The 20,310-nt window shown below is 36.9% G+C and overlaps 1 protein-coding gene across 1 annotated transcript in view; it reads right to left on the bottom strand.

Annotated features, from left to right (window-relative positions):
• CDKL5 (cyclin dependent kinase like 5) overlaps window positions 1–20,310 on the bottom strand; it is a gene marked incomplete at both ends in the record, with an annotated part of 73,493 nt that overhangs the window by 13,378 nt on the left and 39,805 nt on the right. The window contains 8 exon segments of the mRNA XM_080352982.1: window positions 1,127–1,250; window positions 3,331–3,436; window positions 3,684–3,730; window positions 3,733–3,784; window positions 6,295–7,321; window positions 9,854–10,014; window positions 14,405–14,485; window positions 18,773–18,962. Of these exon segments, the coding sequence (XP_080209108.1) occupies window positions 1,127–1,250; window positions 3,331–3,436; window positions 3,684–3,730; window positions 3,733–3,784; window positions 6,295–7,321; window positions 9,854–10,014; window positions 14,405–14,485; window positions 18,773–18,962 (1,788 nt within the window).

Here is a 20,310-nt window from a genome sequence, read left to right as displayed (position 1 = left end):
CAAGAAAATGGATGTAGGTTGAGCTACTGGAGGACAGGAAGCAGACTCTAGTCAGTCAGGGCAGGTGACAAGGGTTCTGGAGTGAACATCTTCTATTACTGACATGGGTACATAACCTGAACACAAGCTGAAATACCAGCTGCTTCCCTTCCCCACCCCTCACCCCCCTTTCTTATTTAAGCAGATAATTCACAGGTTGTTCATGTGAAAACACATTAAGTCAACAAACCACTGAAAGAGTTCTTTAGAGAGCATGATTTTATCGCACTTTCAGAGAGCAGTGTTTCAGATAGTGAGATGAAGCATAGTTGAACCATGCAAATGCAAACAGTCCATTCCTCCCACCAATCCTCTGGAGCTCCATTTGCTTATTTTTATTTTGTGCTTTACTGTGACTGAGCAAAATAGAAGATTAAGAGTATTTTAGAGCTGAACAGCTCTCAGAGCAACAAAATTAAGATAGTTCCCTTTAAGTCCTGCAAAGCTACACGTACGCTGTCATTCTATTAGCGTAATTATACTTAATTGTTCTATGTTATATAATGGAGCCATGTGATGCTTTTAATCTTTTAAAATCAATATACAACACTAAGATGTTGCTTAGTCCGTTTTCCCATAGAATGTACTCATTTCCTTCTGTGGTGCGTAAGCAAAAAGAGCAGCAGTCCCCATTGTAGAGCAAATATTATATTCTTCATTAATACAGTCCTATTTTATATATGGAAACATGCATTTTGATTTTTTTTTTCCGTTTGTCTGACAATTCATGCTTCTGGAATCCACAAAAAAAGCTACGGCCTTGCTATCCATACTATATGCACACAAGCACTTTGTATTATCTTTAACTGAAGATTAAGAGTGGAAAAAAAAAAATCAGGAAAGACTGGACAAAAGTATATAATCTTTAATGCATTCAATGTGATAGTGTAACGAAATATTTCTTGTTGCTCAAAAAGGGACAGCAAACATGCAAAGCTATGACAAGTATAGTCAGAGAAAGCAATGAAGCATGTATAGACAATTGCAAATTTGGAAAAAAAACTTAGCTGTATTTTTTTCCCCTCCTGTTAAAAATCCTTTTTTTTTCCCTGCCATTCTCTACATATCTGTGTAAATAACAACTCACCAGGTGTCAAAGGTGGTTTGTCTCTTTGAGTGGTTTGCCACCGTGCTGCTGTCTGCTGGTAACACAGAGGCTCTGTTTGACACATTGTTTTCTATGTACGTACTGTCTGGACGCGGAGATGGAACTGAACAGAGAAACAGCAAACAATATACACTGAGTTCTGCCGAAAATCACATCTTTCAGTTGTCTGCTTCCTCTCTACCTCTTTCACAGAAACAAGACAGTGAAGACACACTTGTACTTTATATATGACCGAAAAAAAAAAGCTGTTTTATGATACTTGCAAGGTAACATTGGTTGTAAAAAGCGAATATGATCAGAACTTGGGTAAGCTGTTACTAGATTTGAGAACATTTCTATCTGTAGGGAGTCACAAGTGCCATCAATATTTAAAACCAAGAAATAGAATAAAAGGTTAGAATACAATTATTAAAGACACAAACCACTACAGTTTACGCTTTGCCTTCACTTAGACCTCAAAAGAAACAGTACTCATCCTGAAAGAAATTACTTTAGATTTTAATATAATTAAGAGATTATTTGCTAAAAATGAAAGGATCAAAATCAGGTATTACTTATTTTTCAAACAGACGTACTGTGGTTTTGAACATAGGTTATACAGATCTAGAACATAAATTTATTAGAATCATGAATATCACTAGAAATACCTGCACTGGATTAAGAATTGATGATACAGTAGTTGCAGCTTTACTACAGCATCACACTATACTATTTATCAAAACTAGACCTAATTTTTTTGTTCAAGCTGTAGTAGAAATGTACATGCTAACAACCTCTGTATTAAGTCAGTATTTAAGAATTGCTTAAATATGAGTTTACTTTTTTTCACAGTAACTTTTTCTTTCAATTGTTTGCCTATACCATTATTGATGTATTATTTAAATATAGCATAATTTTTCCAGTGCAATAATGAAGTCTGTGAACTAAAATATAGTTGTTTCGAAGTTATAATTAAAGAGGAAGAAACCTCTAGTTTATGATAAGGAATTGAATGCAAACCCAGACCTACAGTTTACTTAGCACGTGACTTATGGAAAGTCATTCTTCCCTGGACCTTCTGTTTCACTATGTATAAAGAAGAAAGATAATCCATGTCCAATTTTAGGAGTGTTTAAGGATCAGTAAAAGCACCACAGGACTGAGGATTCTTAGGGATTCTCTGTTGCACGTGCTACAAAATCTTACATTCTAAAGCACTGCTCAAAACAGTACAAGCTTGGATATTGCTCACAGGTTTTAATATTACAATGGGACACTTAGAAGGATTGGCAGATTTTAACATGTCTAAATCAGGTCATCAACCAGCTGATCAACCTGAAGAGGATTAGAGAGAGATTTGTGACTCCACTTAAGGTTATTAGGTGACTCATAATCTACTTTTAGCTGATTGGGACTTCTTAAGGTTCAGGGGAGCCCCACAAACCTCCTAATGCTTGCACGACTGTAATTAGCTTCTTATCACCTTTGTCTTTTTCGAGAGGCTAAACCCAGGTTTAGCCATGAGGCACCTGCTAGAAATCACCATCTTTTGTGTACTGTAATAGAACAATATCTGTCTGTGTGTATACACATAGACACACACACACAAACATCCATCCATCCATCCATATGCACATACACAGTTCTGTGTTGTTATTTATTCTGAACTGCGATGATGTAAGTGTGCTTCTGCTTGTAGGAAACCCTGATCTTTAGTAATTCTGAACAAAATAAATGAATATAGGTTTGGAGCAATGAAAAACTTGCATTACAGTTTCATGCACCACAGTATCTGAAATAGATCAGTAAGTATGTCAGTGTGTTAGAAGTACAAAGGTGTTTGGATATAATGTTAATAAGAATTTAAAATACGAATTAAAATATTAATTCACTATTTACTTTGGTAATAATTATTTACTTTGTTCAACTCCCCCTGGTAATTATCTTCTGCTTTAAAAGTTACTGCACTGGAAATACTTTTCAGTCAAAGTGAGTTATCATTTTGAAATAGATAATATGATACTACTACAGTTACTGCATACAACATAGCAGGTCAACCCAGTCTCTGAAAGTGGGGTAACTATTCTTTTTCCAATACATTTTTTTAGTTGTTCATGTTAGTTCTCTGTATCAATGTCCACTACTTAATTTATATTCCTTGTTAAAATTCTTGCTTAATTTTGAAAGATCCACCATAAAATTACCTCTGTAAAAGCTGCCAACTCTTCTCGGAACAGGGTCATTATACAGAATTCTATTTTCCTTAGAAGATGCTCCATCTTCTGTGTGTGGATCATGATATGCTCCACCCTAAACAAAAGTAAAATCAACTATTTAAAATGAAAGACTATAAACTGATTCACAGTTTTTAACCACCATAGATGAGCAAGAAACCCCAAACCATTTTCCTTTCATGTTATTAATAACTGCCAATATTAAATCACAGACTATGTAATCAATAATTATTTGGTTTTGCTGTCTGCTTGCTTTTTCCATAACGGCATTAACAAAATTTTGCCTCTTAGTTGTAATTTTAAAGACTTGACCATGATTCAGACTCAAATTTTTGCTGTGAATGAAATGCAGTTGTAATATCTTTGGAGAATCTTTTACTGGATGCCTTGTTGAATTAATTTCTGATGAAATATGGTCACTCTGCTACTGGTAAATTTTAAAAAGCAAACAGGAAATGCATATAATTTGTGACAATTGCAACACCAAAGCACTATCTCTTATCAGCTGTTATACAGTAGCACTAGAGGTACCAACAGTCACGAAATCTACTGTGTGCAAAATAAGAGGTAGTCCCTGAACTAAGAAATCTATAAGCCAAATAATGAAGTCAGACAGGATAGCAAAAAACAATATAATTACCTCTAATTAACTCTGTTTTCCTGAATACAGTACTTCCTGGAAGGTACAGTACTTCAAATAAAAGCTTAAGTACACTCTTAGAAACATCCATGTGGATGTAATGTGCCATCAAATATGACTTAATGCCACTCTTAAATGAACTAGATGCTGCAATTTTTCACACAGCATGGACCAACCAGATAAAATTCAATGGTGTCTACAAGATCCCACAGGAAACTGTACTGAAACCCCTATATGAATTTAAATCTAGAATGTCCAAGGACAACAAAAGTTAAAAAAACAAAACCACAAAAAACCCCAATGAGAATTAAAAATTGGGATTCCAGTTCACTATACCAGTGATTTGCAAAATCTATTTTGCCTTTTAGTAATAAAGATCTGGCCTCACTGTCACAGATAAAACAACCCTTGAAACTGTGCCAAGACAAAAAATGGAGCTAAAACAAGGCTTTAAATCACAGCTTGATTCTTCTAAAAATTTGCAGGAGGCTGAAGCATTTGATTAAGTTACTAGTTGTGTAAGATACCTCTGCTTAGCAGTTAAGTTACAAAAATGAGACAGTAATAGCAGCTTGTACTTGATTTTCTTCTGCTTGCCCCCTTTTGTGTATGTTCAATTTAAAATAAAAAGGAACCCTTGAAACAGAAGTGTTGTATGGAGACTGGAAAAGCCACAAAACTAACAGTGAATGCAAGTCCTTTTTTCTTTTTTCTCTTTTTTTCAAGCAAGATTTAAAGCCTAGCAAACAAAGAATGTTTTTCTTTAAAAAGACTCGGTAGAGCTAAAGAGGAAATCAATGAGAAAAGACAAACATGGAAGTGAGGAAACTTCACAAAATAGGAGCACAGAGAGAGAACCAGTAGAACTGAATGGAAAAAAGTGATACGAAAACAAGAGAGAATCTTTGAGAACACTTAGGTTATTCCTGATTCTTTTAGCTCAGTAATCCTGAGGGAAGTTAAGTTTTCTGACTTCTAATGCAGAATGTAGCAAAAGAAAAGAAAAAAGGATAGGAAGAAGCCAAAGAATGATTTCATTGTGAAATGCCTCTACAAGGCATACGACTGAGAATTTAATTCTGATTTGTTGTTGAAAGTACTAGAAACAAAAACAGCTTTGTGAATTTACAAACTTGCCATCCATTTCAGAAGGGTATTTTTCTTTTCAGACTTCTGATGGTTGAAATACAGATTTTAAAACACTACCTGAAGGCATAGGTTTAAAAACACTGACCAGAAGAGATAAAGGCAAGTTCTTTACAAATTACTAGGCATTCCAAAACAAAGCAAAATGAACAAAACCATAAGCGTTAAGATACACACCAATATTTCTAATTAAAATAAAATGTTGTCAACCATTTGTCAAAAGATAAAGAATGACCTAATAAAAGCAATCTGCCTCTACACAGTACGAAATAAAATTAATATAACTTATCAAATTAACATCTGCTATATAATGCAGAAAAAGATCCTAATGCTCTGAAGAAAACAAGATAGCATGAGTTTTTATTATCAAAACCTCAAATGTTGATGTTATTGCCCTTCTACAGTAACATCTTGAAGAATAATTAACATTTAACTTGACTGAAATGAGAGAAAAATGACTTCAGAAGTGTTGTGTAAGGAATGTAAATCAACACCAGAACCAGCCCTTCCTCTACTTATTAAATAATGTTCTCAGTAAAATACAACATGGTATCTAGTGACAGAAATCACTGTAAGGAGTAAATTTACCAGTGGCTTCTTCAACACAAAATCTCTAGACTACCCCAGTCATTTATCATGCTACTCAAGAGAAATATTGCATGTCTCGATATTACTCTAGTAAATGACGGCATTTCAGCAATAATGTCCTGCTATAAGCAAGTGAAAAGCTGACTTCAAAAATTAACATTAGCATTCATAACAGAAAGACATATGGTAACAAAAAAACACAAATGAGAAGGTTAACTAAGCAAAACAATATGATAAAAATGTAATCACACAACGTAACCAAAGACTAGGAACTACTAACGAAATTTTAACTTCAGAGACAAATCTTTCTGTTCTCGCATATCAGTACTTTAAGAGAATGGTATTTCTACACCATTTAAAACAAAAATCTTCTAAACAGCCTCCCATTTTGCACTTGAAATATTTAGCCCTCCTGAAAAAGAACCCCAACATCCCTTGCCTTCTAACAGGGCAAACAATTAATTCCTTAAAGAAATAAAAAGAAGAAAGCAAGCAGGACACAGTCCTCACATGAAACAGAGGAAGGCATCATTCCGTAACAGACAATATTTTGAACTAACCCTATTAGTATCTTCCGTACAGTCTTCTCGTGACGAGCCAACAGATCTTGTGAGTGACTTATGCTGCACCTGTGGAGATAACAGTTGCAGGCTGTTTGCTCTGGCTGCCATCCCTTGCCCTACGCTCAAGCCACCCTCTGAGCCCTTTGACCTCACTCTGTCCCGGCTCACATACATCGAGTGTCTATGAGGGCGCTGCTGTGAAGAAAAAGGACTGGTATAACCTAGACCATAGGAAAAAGATTCATGTGGAGCAGACAGAGAGTGGGAATGGCTTCCATCCATGTGATCTGGCAGTTTCAACTCCTCCATTGTTTTGGAGTGTCTTGCTGATGGTCTTCGGGTATCCAGGGTGCCCTCGCTGCGGTTATTCCTCCCGGATGGACTGAGCAAAGTTCTGTTATCACCGTGTCGGGGAGCAGTTGGGCTGGTAGGAGAGTTCAAGTCCATACAGCTGGATGGGAAATACCTGCTGCTGTTTGGTTCTGCAGCTTGGGCCCTGACCTCAGACAGGTTGCCCACGGATTTTGAGTCTGTCAGAACCCCATGGCTCTTTGACTTTGTCCGATACGAAGGACTCTTAGAAGACTGTGGGATAGTATCAATGTAGCTGTGGCGACTGTGCTTGTCACCGGGTTGCAGTGTCCCAGTTTTGCTCTGAGAAGTTTCCATAAATGAGTGCCGGTTCTGCTGAGATCTGGTGTTAGACTTCAGGAACTTTGTGCCTGGACCATCCGAACTTTTTGGGTCTACATTGAAATCAAATTCTGTTTTGGCCTTTGTTTCCTTTGGGCTGAGAAGATGTGGCATGTTATTATTGGCTAGATCCTTGTTGCCAGATCCAGGTGTGTTGCTTGATTTTTTTGTATGCATTGGACTATGGGCAGCTCCAGGAAGGTTTCCATTTAAAAAGCTTTCATTTGCTGGAAGACCCTCTTCTCTTGGTCCGCCAACCCCTAGTGTCTGTATATCCTTGCTGTTTGATCTGTGGTGTGACTGCAAAGCAGAGCTTTTGCTGGCTTGATTTCTACATTAAAATGCATAAAGAAGCATTAATATACCAGATTACATATTCATGTATTAATAACTTCAACAAAAGTACACTCATTTCAGAAGAGAGTTACCATTTAAAACCACAAAATTTAACTCCAGTAAGATCAAATACTGCCAACTAGGCATCAGCAGCTCCACTAAAATAATAGATTTTCTAGTGTTAGTACACTGCTGTTTCTTTCTGATTACATCCTGATGGACAAACTCAGCTTTGGTTAATGGATTTTCCTGACAAATAAAATGAAGATATAAAATCCAGTCATAGAGATTCCAACGTATATTTACACATTCATGCATGTGCGTGAGTAATAAAAGTGCACATCAATAACATAAGCACTACATTATGAAAATCAGGTGTATATCCATTGAAAAAGTCTTAAATACACCTGGCATATGAAAGTGAAAGTAGAACAATAAAGTACATCAGCACTATGAAAAAGCTGATATAATTAATGCTCCAGGCTATCTAATGTATGTCTGATTTGGAGAAGAGAGGAGGGGGAAAAGTGGATATTATGCTGGCAAAGACATCCAGATGGAGTGAGCCTGAGCTCAGCACAGCAGAACAAGCCCTCTAACATCAAAGATGGACTCAAAATGCTCTGCAACCACACTGACTTGGTGCAGAGCTACTTGGTGATGTCCTTAACTTCCACTCTCCTTTCCAACTCTCCTGGTTTTGGGACTAAGGGACTGAGATATGAGTTGGTTCTGCAACGTATTTGAGCAGAATTTATTATCTGAGATTTTCTGGCATAAAAAGCAGTTCTGCTTTCTGGACTTACGCTGGTATTGCAAACTAGCCATGACTGAACAGTGCTGCAGCTGTACTTGTTAGCCATGATAAACTTAAGCTCGCTATCAACAGTCAAATTATTTCTGTACCAAACCTATGATAATGCCTTTACTGCTCTGAAGAGGCCTACTAGAAAGATGGGGACAGCCATTTTAGCAGGGCCTGTTACAACAGGACAAGGGTAATGGTTTTAAACTAAAAGAAAGGAGATTCAACATAGACACGAGGAAGAAATTGTTTACAATGAGGGTGGTGAAACACTGGCCCAGGTTGCCCAGAGAGGTGGTAGATGCCCCATCCCTGGAGACATTCCAGGCCAGGCTGGACGGGGCTCTGAGCAACCTGGTCTAGTTGAAGATGTCCATCTCAGGGGGTTGGACTAGACAATCTTTGACAGACCCTTCCAATCCAAACTATTCTATGGTTCTATATATTACTGAGGGTGAAAGTGAGAGCTCACTGTACAGATGAGTTTGTACATTTGTTGGTCATGTTGACAATTACAATTGGATAATGCTAGCCATTTTTATACTTAAGACTTTATTATCCACTGTTAGTAATCTAATTATGTACTCTACTACAGTTTCTAGAAATATAGCACTTTTAATGTCAGTTGAAAAGAATTTTTAGTTCAAAGGAAGTATATTTTTTAAAAATTTGGAGTTATAAAGAACCCAATAATTTGAAATCAAGCAGTTGGGCAAACCTTTGTATTAGACAAGAAGTTTGCCATGGACCTAGGTTTTCCTTTCTGATGCCACATCCATAACTGTAAAACTTCTAGCCTAAATACCTATAAGGGCAGCTAAAACTTTCTGGTGTCTGTCTCCGAAAAAGCATATCTTGTAAATGTCACCATCCCAAATCCTAAAATGGAGAGTAATTTTCTTAATCTCACAGGAAGAGCTAAAGAAAAACATGGCTTGGATTAAAAGCCACTATCATTCTGCCTACTTCAGAGGGTGACCTTAGGAAAGCTTTTGTCGGAGGAATGCCATGAGGCTTTTTGTGCTTAAGTATTTTATCCACCAGCAAACCTGGTTTGTTGTACTAAAATCAAGTAGCTTCTCTCAAGCTGTGTGGGTCCAAGAAGAGAGTCACTGAGCAAAACCATCCTGCTTAAAGTTCAAGTAGGCTAGACTTGACTCATAACTGCAACTACACACAAAATTCTGTTCATCCCAAATTTGGAGCATGACCAATCCACGCAATTTTCAGGACATTTAGCTGCTACTAACTCATGTGAATTTTAAACATTCAAATAGCAAAACCTTGGATAGATTTGCACATATACAGTAGCATTCCAAAGAAAAGAGCATTTCTTTAGAATCTCAGGCATTCTCCAAGCCACAGAATTTCTACTGCTGTTCAAGAAAAAGGCTAAACATTTGTTTAAGATGGGTAAGCCAACTTATTTTTCCTTTGCCATATGCAGAACGGGCTTGAATATTACCTTTTTTTTTCCCCCCAAGAAGTATTCAGCCTGATGTAGAAAGTTAGCAAAAATTTCAGCTTGAATAGCTGAAATACAGTAAAACTGTGTCTACTGCCTTTATTTGGTGAGGCAACATGGAACAGTATCCATGTCTCAATGTGCTCAAACTGTCAAATTACTACTTTTCTTGTAGATGACATTGTACGTAAGCATGACAGCAACTCACTCATTGGCAGTGCAAATGTCAGTGATGATGGTGATACAATTACGTTTACCTGTTAGATAACGTGTTGCTGTCTCCATGGTAAGGTTTTCTCTTAGCTGACCGTGAAGGTGAGCTTCCACAGCGATCCAAGAGTCTTTGGGTTTGAAATGAAGGATGGTTCAAACACTGTTCGGTCAAATATCTGTCTGCTGGGTCTAGCTTCAGTAAATTCTTCGGAAAAGAAATCCCAAAGTTCAAATGTTAGTATCTCTATTTGCATCCGCAAAAAATGTAACAAAATAAAGAATATCATTGGGATAGCTTTTTAATCTCCAGAGTTTCTGTGATGAGATGTAACTGCTAGAATAATTTAATGTTGTATTAAACTACATACAATACAAAATAAACACTTACAAAACCTATATTCCACTTAAGATGTGAAAGGCCTCAGCCTTGCTTATTATGAAACATATATGTGGTATATATACACACATATAGTATATACGTGTGCTTAAAATATGCTTAAAATACAAAAATATCTAAAATTTTAAAAATATAATCTATGTATATACCTATACACGTTTAAAAGATACATATTTTCTAAATATTTTTCAGGATATACCTTACAACAATGTTGTTTAGAACAAAAAGATATTATATTTGCCAGTAATAAAATGCTACAATGAAACAGGCTTCACAAATACACAGAACAAGCATATGAGAACATTCTTATATAAACAAAAATAGTATTTTAAAGTTAGCATTTAAAAAAAAATAGAAATAGAAGAGTTCTGGGTTTTACTTCTAGGGTTCAAGTCCACCCATGTTTTAAAGAATCATCTAAACTGTTTACAATGCACTCAGAATAACATTTGCCTTAAAATTGTTAAGATTTTCTGTGATTCTAAACAAAGACACTTTCTGACATGTAAAAAAATATTTAATCATGCAATTGAACACCAGCAGGTTGGGTATTTTGATCAGTTTGAAAGGTTTCTTGCAGAAACAGGGTAATACAAAACTTACCTTGGAATATTTGAACATGCATGATTGTCAGCAAGGATAAAAGTTTGTATGGCTATTAAGTAAAAATAATAGCTTTTTTTAAAAGGGTCATATAGGTCGAATAGAGAACAACTCTGTGTATATATATGCATGTGTATATACACATACAATGCATATCTGTATATGCATTAACATAGTATTCAGGCACTTGACTACAAACAGGTTTTCCCTTCACAGGGTCCCCACACTTCAAAATGGAAAACACTCAGGAAACAAAGCAAGTGGCAAACTACATTCCTACGTCATTTGGTCATACAGTATGCGGCATCTTCCTTTCTCAAGTGACAATCTTTTTCTTTCCCCCTTTTTTCTGGTGCTCATCACTACAGTGGCTCAAATGGCCCAGACACACACAAGAAGGCCAGACAGCCAGACATGATTTCCACATTCCACAGAGGATGTTCAGACACTTCCCTCAAGTGCCTGGACACTAAGGTGCAGAGCCTGGACCACAAACAAGGAGAACTCAGAAGTCCACAGGGAATCACAAGGCTGTGAACCTGCCTGGAATCACAGAGCAGTAGTGGGACATGGCTCATGGCTGAGGCATTGTCACTGATGGCTACAGCTGGCTTCAGAAGGAAGAGGGTAGGGAGGGAAAAGAGTGACACTTCATAGAACTGAGTTCCTGGATGGTATCAAATGCCAGCATGAAACAGAAGGTACATCCATGGACAGTCTCTAGGTCAGGATTAGAAGGGAAAGTATCACTGTGATGTTATGGTGGGTGTTTGCTAAAAAGTAGACATAAAAATGCTCCCAGAAGATGAAGAGGACAACTCTATACAACAACAAGCAGAAGTCTCCTGGTCACAGGTCTCCACCCTCTTGGCAGACTTCAACCATCCAGACATCCAGCCTGTGTAGATGATCCGAGAGATTTCTAGACTATGTTGGTAGCAATTTCCTGGTGCAGCTGCTGGAGAAGCCAATCAGCAAAGGGTAGGACTTCACTCTACTTGACCTGCTGTGCACTAACAGTAAAACAACGGTGACAAATCTGATCAGAGAACACAGTCCAAGCTGTAGTGACCATAAGATGATTACAGTAAGGATCCAAAGGAAGGATGAGAAGATGAGCATCAGGGATAGGACCCAGGACTTCTGGAGAGCAAACTTCAGCTTCTGTAAAGAATTACTGGGCAGAATCTCCTGTAAAACTGTCATCAGAGGAAAGGTGTACAGGAAAGACACTTGAAAATTGAAGGAAATCAAGAAAATTTCTTAAGAGTTCAGGAACAAAGCATCTTATTGTACAGAAGGTCACAACATTTTGACTAAGGTCAGGTTGGCTAAACAGGGAGTTTCGTATTGAACAAAAATGCAAAAGAAGAGCATATTAAAACTAGAGTCAAGGACAGGATACAAAGGAGGACTACAAAAGCATTGCGTTAGCACCAAGTATAGGCCACTTCAGAAGGCCAAAGTCCAGCTGGAGCTAAGGCAAGTGAAGAATATCAAAGGTAAAAAGAAAGGATCTTTAAAGCATTCTAGTAGTAAATGGAAGCTCAGAAAAAAAATGCATGTCTGCTCCTGAAGGAATGACAGATGATATGAAAAAGACTGAAATACTCATTGTCTTTCTAGCCCAAGTCATCACATGCAAAGGCAGCTCCCAACTCCCAAATGCATGCTTGCAAAACAGCATGGTTTGTGAAGGGGAGGAGCTAAGCAGCAATGGGGCCAAACAGATGCCTTGTCATTAATCTAGTCCAGAAATTCTCTTGAAATAGAGATATATGAAGAACACATTACTTTAGCTGACATAAGTGTGGGTTAGTCAGTAATCTAGTAATCAGACCTGAGGTCCCTGAGAATTCAGATAATGAGGAACACACCAAGCGCAGGCAAGTGCCAGACCATCCAGCATCTAGAAAAGAGACAGGCATGCAGCAAAGTATGTGCAGCATTTGTAGCATGTAACTTGACCACAAGTCTTTTCTGTTCTCTTCTTGTAGTCTTTTGCTCATTCTTTAACAATGTTCCAACTCCTGAATTAAGTAATGTAGGTCAAAACCAAAATATGCCCTATACAGAATCCCTGACCTTTCTCACCTCGTAGGGAGAAATATAGACAGATAAGTTGACAAGAATTATTTACATTGGGATGGCATTACCTGGAAGTCTGTATTTGCCTAAAATTCAAGTGCTTCATTTCACAACTTTGCAACTTTTAAATCACAACAAAAGAACCCAAAAGACATTGAGATATAACATAAAAATTAGGATAAACTTAAAATAAACCCTGCCCCAGCACATCTAACAATGGTCTGAAAAATTATCTTGAAATTGCTGCTCTGCAACATATGCTACTACAGCTTGAGCTACAGCTAACTATGATGCCAGAAAAAAGTTTATGTGAATTAGAAAACAGAAGAGAATGTATAATACCAAAACCAAGCAATTAGATTTCACCAAGGTACCTACTTTGCAGACTTCATGAAACCAAGGTAAAAGCTATGCTGACTCTCTTCATAAGGCAGGGAGATGAAATGAAAGTGATTTGAACTGGCTAAAAAGAGCAGAGCAAATTTAGTGGATTTCTGCTGGCTACATCAGTACTGTTAAAAGCAAGTAAACACCCAAGCATACGCCAAAGCAGATGACCCCTGGTTTCCAAGACAACTGGCGCAGATGGGCTTGGGACCACACAATTAATTTAGAGTTCATTAGCCATATGCGTGCTTTGTATTTGTCCCACAGCACCTTTAGTTCTTAGAGAATACCCCTGTGATTCTAAACCAAATTTTTGACTCTAAGACTTTTTTTTTCCCCAGCTTACTGTGGATGAAATAATGGAAGGGTTGTACTGCAGCTTACCAAGGTGATGTTTTTACAGTACCATAATAAGGACAATAATATGTGTTGTATACCCAGGAATAAGGCACAAATCCATAGCACAAGGTTTTACAGTGTCTGGCCATTTTGAGAGGAGCCAGATTCTCCTCATCCCCCAACAGAAACTACCTCAGGACCTTATCTTAGTTTGGCCATAGGTAACTAGCTGACTTATTCCAAAACAGGACTGAAGAGCAACTTAACATGTGTAGAGGTGAGTGATAACAAGCCGATTAAGTGCTTAGGTTAAAAAAATAAATAAAACAACAACAACAAAAATGTGCATCAACTTTGACTTTGACAACTATCCACATCCTCATGTTTATCGAGTAACAAATGAACAACAACTAAGGTTAGCCTAATACTCTGTGTATTTATCTAAATTTATCATGAGTTGAGAGCTCACACTCCAGCATTACTAAGGTAACCTGAATATATGTCAGTGTGAATGCATATTGCTGCAAATGATGGTGACTCTTTTGTCTGGCCTATGTACTGTTTATCGAATCAGTGAAATTTGAACAGACTCTCAGGGCATTTGCTGCAAGGGGTATTTTCCTGATTCTGAGGAAATATTAAGCCTTGCTTCAAACAATGGTGATATCAAAGTATCTCAAAAGGAAGGTCACAAGTACTTTTAAGAGGTATTCTATTAGGAAACAAAGATAAGTTGTCACGTCTTTCCCCACATAGTACAGAGAGAAAATTCATTTCCTACCTTCATAAGATCAAGCAACACACCACTTAAAATTCCCAAGTATCTTCTCTCTAAAGACTGTGGATGATTGACTGCTGGAAACTGTAAAAATAATAAAGCATAAATATACTGAGAATGTAAACAAGGTATACATTAATACAATGCTTTAAAAAATAGAAACTACATAGTGAATAAAGTCATGTAATTAATGGGAATCATATGCACTGAAAAAGCTGGTGGTTTATGAAACATTACAAAACATTATAATGAAACAAATAACTGTTTACGTATATATGCATCTAGTCAACCAAAGAAAGTATTCTTGATTAGTAGGGCAGTCAAGGAACCTCCCCCAAATGAGAAATAATCAACTTGGATTCATAAATGTGTTTGTGGCTTTATGATTGACAAGAGGTGGGAGGTTTAAAATAGATTCTGAAATAATGAGTAATATGTGTGTTTTAAAAAAGGATTGAAAAGAGCTTTGAGCAAATTTGAGAGTGCAAATATAGTACTAATTAAATACCAAAGATTAACAGACAATTCCAAAATGTTTTAAGTGAAAAACATCAAAAACCCAAAAGTTTAAGGTTCAGGATTACTCCTGTTGCCACACTAGCAACACGATGAGAAGTAGTGCATATTGCTGGAGGGCGTCTTTCTAACTAGAGTCTGCACAAAACCTCACAAAGGTAGTATTTGGAACTAGCCCTGTCTGGAAAGAAGAACAGAACAGGCAGGGATGATTTGAAGAAAGAAAAAATAAAGCATAGAATTGTGGGTTTTATGCTTGCCCTGTAAGCAAGGCAAGAATCAAATAGAGCGAAGACAGAATCTTTTCTTTTTATTGAATGAAAGAAAAGTTGCTCAATATTTCATTGCTAGAACATAATACTCAGTATAATGAGTTGAAAAGAAACAGAGATCCACTTCCAGACCATGGCACATGTTGAACTGACAGCAAACAACTAGATAAACTGATTTCAGTGAGGTAAATTCAAATTAAAAAACTAAACATATATGCCAGTGTTTTCAGAATTGGAAATTAAGGCTGGATTTCCAACAGAGGCATGAAAAAGCCTCATGGATCCAACTTATGCTGATGTTAGAGAAAATTATGCATTTGAATGCAAGAGAAGCAGCTGGAAAAAAACAAACCAAACCAAAACAACAATCAGCCAGTCTATTGGCATTAAATGGTTTACCCAAAACTATGTAACAGATCCAGACACTTTGTTAGCAGTTTCCAGAGTTGTGGAATTTGCCTAATAGTATGGAAATATTTCAGTTGCAGCTTGGCTTGATCCCATCCACATCCTTAAACTTACACAGCAAAGCAAGAATACTGACAATAAGAAGCATGCAGTGTTCTTGTCTACTGGTACATAAAACCATCGCTATATGTCCAAATGGGCTCAAGTCATAAATGAAATACATGAACAAAAATTACTGAGTTATGGTTAAAAAAAAAAAATCAATGAATATACAAGAAAACAAAAAAATTTAAGTCAGTAATTAAGACGGACAACAGCAACAAAAAAATATTAACAAACATGAAGATAAATGAACATTTTACGTGGAGGTTTGCTATCGCATAAAAACGAATTGTATGTTTGGTCTAAAATGTCAATGAACAGGAAGTCTGAAAGACTTTTCTTCCTTTACTTCCGTTTGTGCATTTTTGAGCTCTCATACCTAGGGATTGTTACAGTAGGTGCATATATTTACACATTCACCTTCCTCAGATTAAATACGAGCTTCAAACCCATGCTTTAAAGAACAACACAGCACAAAAATCCATTTCCAAAATTGCATTTGGAAGCAAAATGCATTGCACATGCACTGTATGTGCATAAGTGTTAGACCACTAAGAATTGCTGCCCATCATTTGTACTGGCATTACTTTTCAAAAATTACATTATGTGAGCTTTGAAGGAAAATGAAAGAGCATTAATTTGAATGTGTTTATTTCTACATAGTCTCTGTGTTTTTCTTTTAACTTTGCTTTTTCTTGAAGTGGTTTACTAATGACTGAGAATTTGTTTAAGTCCAAGTCTGCTGTGTTGATCTTAGAAGGTAACTTAGGTCAACCAAGGCTTTCATGCTTCCTCCACTTTTTACATGAAGCAAATGGCAAAATGGAGCCATGTAAACAAATAATATGAGATGGCTACTCACTGGGATTGTGCAGATTATCCAGCTTATTTATAACTTATTTGTAGAACAATATTTACAGCCCTACATTATCACTCATACTTTCCATAAAGGCATGAACCCATTGGCACTTTCTGATCCCAGATTTATTTTATTTTTTTTTTGGCCTTCAACATACTATGAATGTTTTCCTTCTCAGAAGGACTGAAAAGAGACCACTAAATACTCCCTAAACCTCAGGAGTGAAGAAAACTGTGTGTGCGCATATATATGTGCATGGAGGAAATGAGCAGGAAGAAAAACCAGAAAGTATGCAAATGTGCATCTGCATACATGTGCAGGTGGTGCTGGAGTGTTCATACTGTATTTTTTAAATATCTTGTGCTACAATACCATACCTAAACACATGGATAAACAATTTCACATCCTGGGCTAGTTGTTATCTTATGAACACGCAGTGCCAGATCCAGCTTGTAAGTAATAATTTGCAGGATCAGAGCATACCTTCTATCTGCCACGCAACAGAAAATCTTTCACTATTAAGCACTATGCTACATTCAGAAAAAAATGTACTTTTAAGGTTGTCTTACAGTATGGAATACATTTTCCCCATTAATTAACTAATGAATATCACATTCCAAACCAACATTTTTTGCAATATTTTTCAAGTTTAGGTCATTATTCAGACTTTACTTCAGCATTCAAAACCTATTCTATTAGAAGACATATGTCACTGTCGTCATCATTAGTATTCTGACTTTACAGGTGGGGCTAAGAAGGCAGGAACATGTCTGAGGCCAAGGAATAAACCATTGAACCAGGATGAGAACACTCAGAGCTCTCAACCCTGTGCTAATCACATTAGGTCTATGCTGTCATCTTGAAGTACTGTATTTTAAAGCTACAAAGATACTTCATTCTCATCCTAAGACATTACAGAGCATTTACCCAACTAAGAATACACTGCACAACTAGAACTGCTGTAAAATTATGCTGAAGAGGCAGTAATTTATTTGCTTACAACTTCTGAAGCATTGCTTTCCTCATAAGAGGTATAATTTTTTAAATAAAAGATCCCATCCAGCCCACTGTTCTAAACAGCATTAAACACACATATGACCTTGCAAGAAATGCTCGTCTAAACGTTTTTTTAAATGCTCCATTAATAGAAGGTCTACAAACTTGAACAAAAACTCTTAGGAATTAGCTATTCTGGCAGTTAAAATAATTATCCTAACACCTTAAACCAACTATTTCTTTTCTTATCATCATCAGCTAAACCAAATTTATGGCAACCTTTAACAAGTTTTAAGACAACTTAGTCCCTCCTCTTTCACTTTCTCATTCTTTAAGTTTTCTCTTTTATAGACTAAAACTCAAATCTTAAGTCTTCAGCATAGATATGTTCTCCTAAAACCTTTACATGGCTCTTCATAGGATTTTACACTAAGGATTTCAGACCATTTATCAAGATAATAAATTCCCTTTCTAAATAACAGTAATTAATAAAAAATGACAATCAAAATGGAATTAAAAGCAAACATGAGCACAACCACTGACCAAGTATTGTTAAAGATAACAGAGCTATTACTTATATATTGCTTCTAGGATTTTGCCATATCTCATGTCCCAACTTGAGCAGCTTCTCCACACTATTGAGTCTCTATCATTACATGGTACTGGCAAACCCCAGCGGAACAATTTTGTCAGAAGGAAGAGCTTTTTTACTCACGTGGCTTACAACAGCTCCCCAGGAATAAAAGGCAAAAGACAAAAAGCTCTTCCATCATGACAGCAGCATCTATGGCCCAGATTTTTCCAACACAGTAGCCTGAAGGTAGCAGGTATAAATTTTCTGCACCCCAAACCGACAGGGCTATGTCACTAAATTTCACAGTGCAAACCTGTCAGGGTAATGCTAAGCTGGGTTACAAATGCTAACTTGCATCCCCAAAAAAAGTCAAAGAAGTGAAAGAAAATCTTTAATTGACTCTTAACAGTAAATCAAACATATTTGTAAAACTCAGTACTGGTGTAATCAAAATTTTACTTTGAATTATGAATGTCTTATAATCTAAATATCCTATACTTACACAGAAACACATGCAATAGATAATGCACAACATAAATGAAAAGAACCTTCAAAGCAACAGAGACAATAGTGTAAATACTGCATAAGTAAATTTAAAAAAAAAAAAAAAAGAAAAAGAAAAAAAGAACAAAGCTTTCTCTTACCCGCAAGCCATGGAAGCGTGGGTTGCTATAGAAGAGCTTCATCTGCTCGGCTGGCAGCGGGCCTAGCACCTTCTGAATAGTAAAGAGCTGGTCAATCTCGCTTTCACCAGGAAACAGGGGCTGCCCGTCACTGAGCTCGCCCAGGATGCAGCCTACAGACCACATATCCACAGCTTTTCCATAAGGGGCTCTGTAAAGTGAACATACAACATTTTACACCCAGTGACACTGTCTTCTTATTGAGCTGTTTCAATTTATTGGCCATATTTCCCATGGCCCGCTTCCTTACAACACAGAAAAATAAACTTTGATATCAAAGAAATTACCCCCAATATCAAGCCCTCTGTTTCTGCCCTGGCTTGCGGGATGTATCACTGCTTGAAAAGGCAGGAGAGGAATTCTCAAGTATCCCTGGGGATGTGGTTACCTTTGTGAAAAATCTTACATACAAGAATAATCTTTTTTACCATTCCAAATTAAACTAGCACTAACTCCCCTTCTCTCCACGGGCTGATGACTGTGCTCTATTCTTGCATTACATTTCTTTTTCCACTGTGCTTAATATGAGGATAGGCACAACTGGGTCTGAGTACTGGAAGAACAAAAATGGCAACAAATCTGTTCCAGTATTCATATAGTGAAACTGTAATAAGAGAGAAAACAGAATGGCCTTGAAAACTGTTCCTTAAAAAACACAGGTGAGGAGCAATGAAAGCATGATAAAATAAGTAATTCCTATTTAGGAGCAAAGCCACAGGTGGGGTTTTGGGAAGACATTTTTATGGGTGGTCTCTGTGTGCAAGCAATGTTGTGTGGTAAGGAGGATGGCACCTAATATTTTAAACTGCTAACAACAGAAGCTAGGTCATCAATGAAGAGGTGCAGGGAATTCATCAGAAACAAAACTAAGTGGTGTCAATGCTACACTGGCAAGCACTTCTTGAGACTACATACAAGGGTATTTAATGGAAGAAAAGGCAATGCTGATGATGGGAAATCCGAGAGTGGAAGTTTGTATGAAAAGCAGTGGTAGACTACTGCAACATTAATTCTAAAGGTATGAACACTGAAGAAACACAGAATCCTTTTGGACAGTTTCTGATTTTCACCCTAAGGTTCTGTTCCTTGGCAAGCTTGTTTAGCTGCCTACCACAACTGTGCAACAGCTAACATATTACATATTGTTGGCTTTTCATTTTTCCTGCTATAGGCCGAAGCAACTCTCTTTCTGTATGCTCAAGTTCTTGCTTGTTGAATTTGTAAAAAATTTCTGTAAGCATCCAACATATTCCAAGAATCCCTTTTGGATGTTCAGGTTTCGAGAAAAATGACCAGAGAATTGTTCTCATCTAAAAAAAAAAAAAAAAAGGCATATAAAAAGAATAAAGACTGGAACAAAGACTGGACTGAAAACACATTTCACTGAGTCTCTTATTATTGAAACCTGTAATACAACAACTCACCTTCTGTTTCAAGAGATTTTTAAGTAACAGCTGGCTTGCCTATTTCTGGAATAAGACAGCAGCAGGAGTTGCAGG

The sequence above is a fragment of the Nesoenas mayeri genome, assembly GCF_963082525.1.
Source record: "Nesoenas mayeri genome assembly, chromosome: 1".
In the NCBI taxonomy this organism is placed as follows: Eukaryota; Metazoa; Chordata; class Aves; order Columbiformes; family Columbidae; genus Nesoenas; species Nesoenas mayeri.
This window is presented reverse-complemented; position numbering and strand designations above follow the sequence as displayed.